We start from the raw sequence: 13,100 nt of genomic DNA on the forward strand, positions 1-13,100 counted from the left end.
TTCTGCGATGTATAATAAAATCTTTAATATGGAGTATTTTCACCCCAAAGCCTTAAGATTTGTATACCAACAAAAGAAAGAGTCTTTGGCCACTTGGATTAACCTAGGGTTTCATTACAGATCCAGCTTCCAGCTTCAGAGGATTGAAGTGGAAGAAGTTCAAACATTCCACAGACTCTTCTTCCATCAGTTTTTAAAGCAACTGTGTCTTTCCCCAGCTTCTGTACTTTTAATTGACAGAAACAAATCCAAAGAATCCCTCCCACCACAAATATTGTGTGAGTGTATTTGAGTAAAAGCACTGATTATTTGTTGGTATGGTGCTGCATCCATCAGTCTTAAATAATCATAAATAAAAACATTTGTGCTATTCTTTGGTACATTTCTGTCTAAACCACAGCTGAACTTTTACGTTGTACAAACAAAAAATTGCACTTTTATCTTCTAGAGAGTCTTGCTCCAACAGACGTTCAGCTGAAGGATTCTTTATTGTACTCAAACCTTGTCCCATAAGAGTTGCTGCTGTTGCTCAGTTTATGAAGTATCTTAGAGATTTTGTTTGGTCCACAGCAGAAAACTCCAATGGTCTTCCTGTTAAAAAAAAAAAAAAGAGGGAAGGGGAAGTTATGACATTGTGAATAAACAGTAATTTCCAATAATAGACAGAAGTGGATCCTGGCCTCATGGTATTATACATAACCCACCTACATACAGATTTTAAGGTGAGAACAGTTCACTAGATGATACAGTTAGTTTTACTGAAGCCACCACATCTCTCCCAAGTATCCCTACAACAAACTCTATTATTTATCTGACTAAGACAGCACTAAGGAAAAAGTGCTTCCTCTTAGTCTCAAGATACCAAATGATGAAATATGACTATCTTTCACTCTATTTTTTTCTCATGATTAATCACTTTTTTGTTAAAAATATATCTCACTGTAAAGACTTCCTTTGTGTAACTCATGAATTACACAAGCATATCTAGTCACTAACAGTGATTAGTTACACTAATGAAATCAGAGCACTACTAACCCAAGATTATTTCTGTCAGCAACAGAATAATTTTACTGCTTTACTTTCACATTAGCATGCAGTTTTCCCTTCAACATCTATACTGAGAAATCTTACAAAAAGTCAAACGCAGAGTACGATCCTTGTTCATCACCCATAGATCTTGGCCTGGGCTCTTTAGTCAACCTGACTTTTTCATACCACCCTACTGACAACAGCTCTTTGCTCTCTGGTCACTTTTAAAATAGGCTATAAGTCAGACTCACAGTCATACAACATTTTAGGGCTCAGAACTGTAGCCAACATCTGAACAAAGCACGTCCACCACAGCAGGACTGAGCAATTCACAACATTCACTATCTCCCTTTTTTTTTAAGATGAGAAAAGGAAAAGACAATGCAGTGCTGCCTTTTCTGTATCGTGGAAAAAAAATCATCTTCCTGCCGAAATTGTGTCACTACAGAAAAAGATCTAAAAGATATACTAGGATGAAGAAAAAGCATACAAGAGGGAACATGGCTCTAATTATTGTGATCTATAGCACTCACCAAGAGGATGGAGATTTGGGTTCTGGGTTCTGCTTCCAGGACTGTTTCTATATTTTATCCAGTAACTGTTTAATATACAATATTTTAGCATATGCAAAATAATCAAATTCAGTTTAAAGCTCCCTGTGCATGTGTTTGATGAGAAGAGGGAACTAAGATAAGAAGAAATCTTTGATGTGTACATGCCAGGTGTCAGGCAGCTGCTGGAATAGCATGGCAGTGCACAGGCAACAGTGCCCAGCAACACTGGCAGGGTACAACTGAGCACTCAAACATCAAAAAATCACCAAAAAGTTATGCAGGTAACTGCAGTGGTGTCCTTGTGCAGGCACCTTACAATGCAGATTTTGATTGTCTTCAAGGACATCATCTCTCCTATCAATCCATGGCAAAGTCATAAGTCATACTTTTCTCACCCTTACATTTATCTATTAAGCTTTCCTGTTCTGGCAGTAGTCCTTTTAATGGCAATGGGTGTTGTGCTGGTGGCTGAATTTATTGCAATAATGAGAGAGCTGTTCCTTGTTGCTCTCAAGTAAGATTCCTCAGCACTTGCAGAGTCTGAAATCCCTCTAATCTGTGCCCACTGGAGAAAAAGTATTCATGAGCTGCCAGCAAGACTCTGTCTTCTACTGCGCATTTAATTGAAATAATGAATGTTGCTGTTGGGTTTGGGTGGGGGTTTTTTATTTTTATTTTTATTTAGTTGAATTACTACAGTGAACTGATAAAATAAACCCCAAAGAGGTCTGCTGCCCCTTTCCCTTTCATTACATATAAATAGCCAACGAAGTAAATACATACTGCCAATGTATTCCCATCCCAGCAACAACCTTCCAAGGTATACAGATATTTTGGCTAGTAATCAGAATCACAGGAAGGTTAAATAATTTGCCTGAAGTCACACAAGAGACCCATGGCTATGGCCTCCTAAAACCCAGTTGAGTCACTGTTCTGTACAGTGAACCACAGGCTCTCAGACTGCCTTCCTGGGATACCCACCATCAGCACCTAGTCTGGACACCCCTTTACGCACCATCTACCTTCCTCCCCTCTGTCCCTGCCTGCAGATGTCTCCCTCCTCCTCCCCCAGCTCCTGCCTGGCTGCTGGAACACACACAGAAAGGTGGCTGAGAAAACCTACTACATGGAGCAGCACATTCCTACCCTGAGCTGATGGCTTTAACTGTTTATCTATCACTTGTTTGGGACAAAGTTTCTCTTTGTGGCTTAGGTGAAAACAGGCAGCTGTGTAGTCCTATGTCTGAAAATCTCCAATAACACCTTAAACGTTTACAGTTAAAGAAACTATTTTACAGACCATTCTTTGTAATATTTATAAACTTCAATACAGAATTTACTGATTCAGAACGTTAAGCAAGTAACTCCTCAGTGTTCCTATGGGATGAGTAGGTTGACATATATTCTTACATCCACTTTATAAACAGTAGGAGTTGAGAAAGATTAAATACTTTGCTGCATTGAGAGGACAGAGTCAGGACTTGAAATGTTCCTCTTTTAAATCCCATATTCATTCCTAGAGAGAAGTTTCTTCTTTAGAAAACATGATAAATGTATCATGGTGCTCCATTCTTTTTTCTCCTACAAGTATTCATGTCTTTTTCTAGGTTCTTCTCTACTTGGAAAAAAGCACATGCCCTTTTGACCTAAGCAAACTGAGCAGGGTGCAAGCTTTTCATCCAGGACACAACTGAACAAGAACAAGGCTGCTGCTCCATTCTCCCACAAAAAAGCATGAAAAAACAAGACCTGTAATTTATTACATAACTGTTCCAAATCAGATTGGGTCTGCAGGTGCCATTTGAAATATGAACAGTAGATGGCATACATCTGCTCCTCTTCTCCTGAAAATCAAAAAGGATCAGGAGCCTGATGCTGGGTCTTCCCATGTCATGCTCCGAAGGTCTGGCAAAGCTCAGACACTTACAAATGCACTTTGCTTATTTGGGACCCATACAGCAACAACAGCAACAATTCACAAAGCACACAGCAATCAGACAGCTACACAGAGAGAGAGAGAGAGCTTTGCCAGCTGCCTGTTTATTTATATGCAGCTTTTCCTAAAATCACAAGATAAAAACTGGAAAATATCTTGGCTGCCCATAAACAAGCCCAAGGGGATGATTGCAAATGTGAAAGTCTGAACGCTGGCACCAGATGTTGGAAACAACTTGATTGACCTGTTTTGCTTTAGTTTGGCTTTTTTTTTTTTTTGTCTCTGTAGAGCAGCAGGGACATTTAGGTGGAAAGTTACAGAGAAATAAGAACTGAAATAAAGCTAGTAGCAGACCTGGAAATTGAACTAGTGGGAAAAACTGAAGTTCCCATCTCATTCAAGGTAAATTTCTGCACAACAGCTGAGGTTGTCAAAGGCTTCACTACTGTACACTGTTACAAGTAACTACATCTATAGGTACAGACCTATATAAACCTTGAGAAAGAGATGACAAAGAGGGACAAAGCCTACATCTTAGCAAGATAATCAAAAGAGAGTATTATTTTGGTATTAAAGACACCTTGCTTGAAAACAGTGGCCAAATTGAAAGACCTGATGTGAAAATGCAGAGGAAATGGTACTTGAAGTCTAATTAGGAGTAATGCAATGGAAAGCAAAAAAGAAAAATAAAGTATGACTCCTACTACTAATGGCTTCATCTATATTATGTGCTCTTACATCTTTGGAGGGAAGTGGCAGGAACCTCATAATTTTCATCTTTTAAATTTGCACTCATGTAGTTAAACAAAGACATCAGAATAGAGCATAAAAGGTCAACAGTCCACTATGCAGAGATCTTTGAGCCTAGAGAGTCAGTTTGGTTCTCTTTCCCTTTCTTTCCCATGGTTATTTGCTCTAAATTTCTTCTCTAAGTGTGAAAATTCTACTAGAGACGTAGCAGCCTGTGGGGTGTCCTGCTCACAACATATGACCTGAATCCAAGACAAGTATCATCAGCAGCTGACACTGAGTGATACAGTGGTACATATGGCACCCAGTATTTCTCAAGAGCCAGGGCTCAGTGTCCCCTAGTCATATCTAGCCTCAGAAGAGAAGAGTCAACAAACCACTGGGCAGATTTCACTTTGCAAGTGCAAGAGAGGATGAAAAGTTCTTGAGGGAAAGTTCTGCAAAGCACCTCTCAACCTGGTGCACCCAGATTACTATCAACAGCTATTCAGGGGAGGTTTGCTCCCACACCACTGACTTTGCTAGAAGTGGATTAGGGAAGATTCACACAGTCCCTTCTTCAGATCAGCTTTTTAGGCAATAAACTGCCAGTGGCAGATAAAATACTCAACCAACAAAGCTGGATTTGGACAAAGACATTCCATATGGACGCTTTCCCTGGTTTACACTTGTCTTGTTTCAGACCATAACATGCTTTCCGAGCACAGTAAAAAAGCATTGCCAGGTTTTAACAGAGAATAAAAAATAGCTGGAAATACCCAAAGACAATAAATCATCTGAATAAAAACAATACAGGTAATTCAAATTCTTCCTTGTGAATTCTGTTTTTAAGCTAGCATTACAAATCATGAATCAACAATTTTAAGAAATGTAACTTTATATAAAGAACCAGCATATGCTGAAAGCAAGACACTGCCATGGACGAGAACATATGTAATCTCTGTGCAATGAGATGGAAATCTGCTATTTTTATTTTCTGAGCCACTGAACATCTCAACTACATGAGAAACTGAACTGCTCTGAACGTAAAAAAAAGTGTTTCAGTTTGTATAGGCTATCTCTCAGCAAGATAAATCTCAGAAATATTTTCATACAAACAGCTAGAAAGAGATATGCCCAGCCATCCAACTGTGGCATCCTTCAAGTGGACGAGCACTTACCTCCTATTGCACTTTGCTATGTCATCAAACAGGAGCTTCCACCGGGGTCGTCCAATCAAAAGCCTGGAGTTTAAAGCTTGATATTTCTCACCAATTATTTTCTGCAAGAAACAAAAAAACTCCATTCTGCCTGATTTGCAAATTGCCTCATATCACCCAGGGCTCCCATTTTCGCTATTGGCTGACTTGCCGGAGTGCTGAGGTGTAAAACCTGAGCACAAATACCAAACAGTTGTGATGGGAACTGCAGCCATTTTATGCACCAATACCTCTGCTCAGTATCTTTTCAATGGCTCTCCTTGGTCTTAGTTATACATTGTCCCTCATGCAGCTGCTCATTAATTTCTACATTACTTTTAAACCAATTTATTTAATCCATAAAACAATAACCATGCTTCTGTTACTCATTCCCACACTGGCTTTTAATGCTAAGCTGGAAGAAATGCTGCTGATGAAAAAATCATATTTTTGTCTGAAGTCTTTTTTAAAACTTTGTGCAAGTAACTATTAAGATGACTAGGTCTGAAAAAGTAACGAGGGAAATCTTACTTTTCTCCCTGAGAGTAGTTTGCCAGCTGTTTTGAGCTGCTGTAACAGCAGAAAGCAGCCAAAACTGCTCCCCAGATAGAACTCACTCCATTCCAGAATGCTAACTCACCAGCATTTTGGTAAGGTGAAATGCCCTCTCAGTGCAGGGCACAACCCTGGGTTTGCTGTCCTAACACAGCAGCAAGAGTCAGAGAGTTACACATTATCTAGGCTCACACATTCCTTCCCTTGCTGAACAACCCAAAACACTGCCCACACCAACACCAACACAGTCCTGGCCAACTCAGCCTCCTTTGGGCTTTTATAGACAAAACACTTGCTGCACGGTGAGCTCTTACCACACAGCCACAAGGGCTTCTCACAAAGGGAGCAAGAAGTGCAACTGCCCAAATTTTGGCAGCAGTCAGCCCTTTGGACTAACCTCAGTGAACACACAACCTGTATAGCCATGGAAACTTAACTCCTCCTTGAGTAATTTATGAACAGCACTATGCTTCATGGCAGTTTTGTTCAACAGAAACAAAAAAAGTAACCTTAAAGAAGTACTTCAATCAAAAAGCTGACTTAAATTCAGCAGCTGCTTCATTAGTATCACTATGCAGTATTAGTATACTATATAGTATCAGAAAACTCCCTTTGAATTGACTATTATTTCACTTTCCCTATCTTGCATTGCAGTCGTGCTTCAGGTTTTAATTTTAACCTAACAATTACATACCAGGTTCATCAATTAGGCATTTTCAAGGACTCCATTTTCATCAACTGTTGTCCAGGCATTACATTTATCATAGTCATAACTACTGTAGCTACCACATCACTTAAACTACAGGATTGTGTTCGTACCAGAGCTGTGAATGTTATGTGATCATCTGATAGGAGACAGATTAAAATCCTTTGGGCAAGGTTTTTCACTGCATTTCATGTTTTGCAGTAATTGTTAGGCTTGCCTCTGGACCCCCTGTAGTCAGTGGAAAGCTTTCTGACACAGCACAGTAAAGACTTGTACCCAGGCTTATGTGCTAGATAATGTAAAAAGAAGATTGCAAGCATAAATAGTTACAGGAGATGCCAAGAGCTGGGGAATTAGCCTGGTGTTAGCATTGGCAATACATGTCAATTGACAGTTCAGTATAATTTTCAGTGTTACACATCAAGAAATTTCTACCTTTCATCTATATATGAGACAATTAAATAAAAAGCTTTTAAAAATAGCTAGATCCTTTCAAAATATATATGAGAAAACAAGATTTCAGCTTGCAATTTCCTAGAACTATTCTGGTTTGGTTCTTAGCCCAGAAACAATGCAGATTTCCCATCAAACACAGCCAACTGTCTGGTCTGTGGCCTGGCCTGGAAGGACCTTTTTTCCTAGAAAAGGAAGATATGGATTTCTGCCTAATCAAGTTAAGGGTACTGCACTAGACTCTCTTAATGCTGTGGGGATGAACTGGCTGTCTTGCTCTATTAATGAATCAGTCACCCGAGCTTGTGGCCTCATCTCCTGTTTTTACCATCTGCAGTAATCCCCTTCTGCCTCTGACTGACAGTTTGCATTGACTATTACTCCAAGGTCTAGTTTAGTTTACAAACAACATTTGGCCACATACCTGTATTCCATCTGTTTGACTGAGGTACAGCTGGATATTTATATAGTCTGGCCGATTCTCCTGCCAAAGCTGGAAGGATGATAAAAACAGCTAGTGAAATAATACTCTTTTTCTTAATGTAAGTGTGAAATCACTTGTGCCTACTATGCTGAGGTACATGGGTTTCAGCATCAATGAAGTAAGCTTTTTAATGAAGAGGATGTGCTTGTATAGCACATCATGCTGTGTAAAAAATATTATTTTAGGAAGCTACATGGCTCTTAAAATATACTTGAAATTGTTAATTCCACTCCCTTCTCAATCTGCCTACTAACCAAATGACTAAAGGCCCCTCAAGGCTTCCCAGACTGCATGCATTGCTTCTTCCATCACATAAAGTAGTCTGGACACAGGTAAGTGTCCAGGCTACTGGAACTTGGCAACACTGCAATGAAACATTGGTGATGGATACTCAAACTGGTTTTTGCAGCTCCAAGAATAAATGAAGCCTGGATTAGGCAGCCCAAGCTACCGCTCTCTCATTTTGAGCAAGGCTGCCATTCTCGACAGAATGCCACGTGTGTGCTGTGGGCATACCTTGCATTTAAGTTGTCAGGATCCCTCCAAACAACACCCATTACCTTGTTATGCAACATACAGAGCAGATCTGCAAACCAGCGGAAAGACTCAATGTCCCTGCACACCCAAATGAAGTAGAGTCTTCTGAGCTTGTAACATTTCCAGCCGTCACTTGAAAATAAAATGTGTGGGTAGTTAAAAATTATAATTTAAAAAGGAAACATTAATTAGGATGCTTTATAGTTATTAATGGAAACATGAATTTCCTTTAGAAGCTAACTGCTAAGCTGCTCTTCAAGCTATGACACATCAGACGCTGAATTGACCAATTCAGATTATCCTGAGAATATTAAATATCTAGCATAGAGCTAACAGCCATCATAGACATTGCTTCCACACTAGGATGTTGTCAGCTATACAGATGATTTGGGCAGCAAATATGGATTCATGTATCATCATCAAATTTTTATTTCAAAGCAAAGGAGACATTTTAAGTTCAAGTATATTATGTCAATGCTTTATTACATTTATAAAGAGGCCCTTAAGTGGAAAATATTGACAAATGCAATCATGTCAGGACTTAATTCTGCCCTTCTATCTGAAAGGCTCTGGTTGATTATCATTAATATTGTAGCAAAACCACAAAGACCATGAAATCATAGCTCCATTGTGCTAGGGAACTGCGTGATATATTACAGACCTCAGAAAATGCTGGTGGATAAAGTGCAGCCATGGGCAGATTCTGGCATTGCATTTAGAAAAACAGGACTCTCGTGTCAGATTTCTAATTCAATTAAAACACAAAGAAGTACAAAGGAAGGATTTGAGTGAACTGGGAAAGAAAATAGAAATAAATTATCCTGATGGATAATGAGTTCAAATTAAGCACAAGAATTCAGGAAGCATTTTCTTAGTTAGCCAACAGTGTTTTTTGTTGTTCTGATCACTGAAATGGTCAGTGCACAGTTTCCTCCTTTTCCTCCTAGAATGATTTTCAGCTAGAGAAGGCCATAGCCTGTTCACTTAAAATGCCAATCCTAGGAGCCAGACCTGGTTGAAAAGTTTCATGATACATCTCACCATACCCACTGTACTTTATTCCAAACTGTAGAGTTCCTGGCATATCCCACCAGGATATAGGGTTAATAGATCTATATAAGTGATGGCTCTAACCAGTGTCTTGCCTCCCCATACCTCTGCCCTGAGGAGCAAGGATGGAGACACTGGCAGCACCTCAGCAGCACGCAGAACTGAGAACTCACCTTTCATATAAACTCCCCAGAGAGAGCAAAAAAAAGTGTTTCCAGACTGGTGAGTACAGTGTCTTTCAAATCCCGATTTCCAATTTTTCATTTGTTAACTGCTGACTTTCAAAATACAATTTCCTTCTCTTTCTGACTGCCTAGACTAAGACAAGCACTTAGGAAGGGTCACAATCTGGTCAGATAAGACAAGAGAACTATAAGCAGTAGCAAGGAAAATAAGTGCCTTTCACCATAAAAAGGGATAAAAGAAGAGAAAAATGCAAGGCATTTTGTATTGACATGCCCAAGTTCAGTAACAAAACACCACTCTCAGTAATGAAACACTGCAGCCAGAGAAAGAGCCTGGACTGCAAGATTTCATCAAATAAGTCCAGCATAGGTTTAAAGTAGCACCCCAGACACATATGCCTGGGTCTACCTCCAGCAGGACATACTGTGCAGGAGAGGTGCAATACCCATAACAGCCCCCATTTCTTGTGTGTTTCTGTGTTACACTCACTGCCCATAACAGCCATTATTTACAGACTCTTATGCATAAAAGCCTCTAGCTTTCCATAATTTCTTAAAATAGGGCACAGGGTTCAACAGCTAAGTGGAGGGAAGGGCAGGGGCATGAATCAAATTATGTACTACAACAGGAAAACAACAGAGCAGGAAACAAGATTTCAAGGACAGACTTTGGATCTCTCCTAGATCTGAGTGTCCTTGACACAACAGGACTGGCCTTGCTGCTCTGCAGAGCTGGCACCATCAGGCAGTTTGCATGTTCATACCTGCCAATATCTGCTTCCAAGCCAGTGCAAAGACACACACAGATCAGCCACTAAACCAGTGTCTTGTTGATGTTTAAATACTGAGGAGGGAAGCAGACTAGAACTGTTACTTTTTCCTAGAATTAATTCTTTGTATATTGTACAGTGCACAAGGGGAAGAGCAGCTAAAAAGGCAGGTTATGGAATTAGCTCCTTGGAAGTCAATTTATGAATTTATGCAGATAAATGGACATTGCAGAATCCTTTGGACACTACCATTTTCTTGCAGTGTCTGTGAGAATTCCTACAGCCTCAGATAACACACTGGTAGAGGCAAACATCTAATTACCTGCTGCTGGCCCATTTTTGTGTTCTGTGGCATTTTTGCTAAATGCTATCAGGGATAATCCATCACAAGGAAAACAGTCATTTAATCCACCTGAGCCCCAGGCTTTCAGCAAAATTTTACTCTGGTTTTGAAAGGGTGATCCATATGCTCTCAATCAAAGAAAATGAGGGAGCCCAAGATGGCCTTTGGGGGCTGCAGCACTATGAGACACACAAGGCTAATGACTTTCAGTAGCACTTGGCACTGTCAGGTCCAGCCCAGGCTAAGGACAGAAGCATCTAAATTCCACACTTCAACCTTACTTTTGATTTAGAGCTGACCACTGGCATGCTCATCTTGCAAGAAATGCTTTAACTGTGTTTTTTAAAGCCCTCCCAAAGCCAGTTGGCCTCTCAGCCTCTCAGGGAAGGTTTGCTGCTTTGGCTGGCTCTTTATACTGGGCATTTGATACAGGGGTTCTTAACCTGTGACTGGACCTCTTAAGAAAATATAAATAAAATCAATAGCAATCATAAAAGGAAGCCTATTTCACACAGCATAAAATTTAGTGGGAACCATGCTGTCAATGTGACAGAAAAACAAGAGGTGAAAGGTTTAATCTGCATAGAATATCAAAGACTTTACATTAAAATGTAATTTTAAAATAGAGAAACAATCAGTGAAAAATAGAAAAATGCATACCTAAAATTTAAACTTTTCAAATGGGGTTAAACATTTGCATATTACCTCAATTCAGATTGATCTCTTTGTATTAAAACCTCAAGCTTAGACATTTAAAAAGTCAAACCAGGAGAACTGGTCCTGCATTTCCAGCAGAAGGATTGTCACAATTGTCTGACTCCCAAAAACTGTTACAGTACACAGCCTCATCTAAGCTGGGACTAGGGGAATAAGTCCTGCTGAAGGCCTGTGACTACATTAATCACAGGCTTAATTGGAGGCAGGATACAAAGGCTGGTGATATTGTCCCAGTGCAGGTGCATCTCTGCCACAACAATTTGGTTACAGAGCTGGTATGAAAGGATTTATGCCCTTTAGGGGCATCTCAGTCCTCTACATATTTTCAAGGAATCATTCACTTTTGCCAGTGGAAGTTTTCTAAGACCCTTAAACCCTTTCCGACGTGCATTGTTGCTGTAAACTGGGGCAAAATGGCTTTAAAGGCTTAAGCTCACTTACAGCAGTGTGTTGAGCACAGATGCAAATGGTGTAACCCCAATACCTCCAGCCACACAGAGGCTGACCTCGTAGTTCAGGGACTCCTCAAAGGGACTTCCAAAAGGTCCATCCACATACACTCTGCATAAAGAGAAAAAAGCACACTTTTAGAGGAAGCTGTTAAGATCAGGCAAAGATAAAACAAAACAAGCTGGAATTAAAACCCTAGAAAGAATTTGTTTTAAATTTCTATTAGTCTTTGGATGCATAATGTGAAATTTTTTTTCCTGGAAAACTTTATGTGGACAGAAATGAATGTACAGGTGGTAAGAAAAACTGTTACCTAAAATTTCTTGGCATGTTCCATGATTAGACAAGCTATTTTTTAATTGAACGAGTGGGGGTGACTAAATTATGGTTTCCTATTTTGTCTGGTGTCAGAGGGCAAAGAAAGGGCTGTACTAGAAACAGTGATTTGGAGGGTCATACGTAGGAAATAAAGCAGTTTAGCTAGGCCTGCCTAGGAGGTTCATCTTATACACATTTTTTGACGAGGGAGAAAAACTGCTGAGTTTTTCCCCTTTGACTCATGCCTATCATTATTACAACCATTCTGTCCACTTGATTTTAAAGGTTATTTAGGAGATTGTGTCCCATTTCCAATCCATTTTTAACATTTCAGACACTACTGGATAGTACATTGATTATAATTTAAAACTTGGCTCTAGGTATTTTCAAAAGTTTGACCTCCCACAAGATTCTTCCTACAGTGCTGACAATCTGAGCAATGTCACCCACTGGCAGCTCAAAATTTATGGGCTGTAAGATTTCATACACTCTCTTCTACCTATGGAAAACCAACTGCTTATCCTACCTCAGTAACATATTCATCTTTAGAAACTGCTACAAAGAGAACTTGAACAGAACATTTAGTCAAGGCCTGTTCTGTGTATGAGTGACCCATTGGATCAGCACGAGATCAGCATGAGTTTTATTTAGATAACTGCAGAACAATTCAAGTGTGGTGGGACCAGCACTGTGTACAGCAGCTCAGGGAACAATATTTGCCCCCAGGTCTGCTGACCAAGAGCAAGCTTTGGCCTGAGTCCACTAAGGAGCTCCAACACACATCAGTTTCATGCACACACACTGGCACTTATTGCACAACCAAGCTGTACACACTCCATGGCTAATCAAAGGGCCTAAGCTTCTCCTTTATAACAACAGCCAGAGAATTAAAGGCAGAGAAGACATCACCTTTCTCAGACAAAGCCTTCCAAACCTCATCTGATTAATTCCTTTGGAGGGATGGATTTTAGCCATAACTTAAGTTCTTAGTCTGATCTCATTTCTTTTAGTTTTGTGGTCTGACCCTTGGCATCATCTCACCAGTCAAGACAACATCTTGTCTGCGTGTCTGTGGCCAATATGGT

The 13,100-nt window shown here is 39.9% G+C and overlaps 1 protein-coding gene across 1 annotated transcript in view; it reads right to left on the minus strand.

The window, feature by feature from the left end:
- The window catches only part of NOX4 (NADPH oxidase 4), a 97,737-nt gene continuing 84,637 nt past the window's right edge, over positions 1–13,100 (minus strand). The window contains exons 14-18 of the mRNA XM_021545015.3: positions 11,689–11,808; positions 8,206–8,314; positions 7,586–7,654; positions 5,430–5,530; positions 1–591 (exon numbers count right to left, since the gene is read on the minus strand). Coding sequence (XP_021400690.2) covers positions 471–591; positions 5,430–5,530; positions 7,586–7,654; positions 8,206–8,314; positions 11,689–11,808 — 520 coding nt within the window. The 3' untranslated portion in view covers positions 1–470. The remainder of the gene's footprint in view (positions 592–5,429; positions 5,531–7,585; positions 7,655–8,205; positions 8,315–11,688; positions 11,809–13,100) is intronic.

This window comes from Lonchura striata, chromosome 2 (assembly GCF_046129695.1).
Source record: "Lonchura striata isolate bLonStr1 chromosome 2, bLonStr1.mat, whole genome shotgun sequence".
NCBI lineage: Eukaryota > Metazoa > Chordata > Aves > Passeriformes > Estrildidae > Lonchura > Lonchura striata.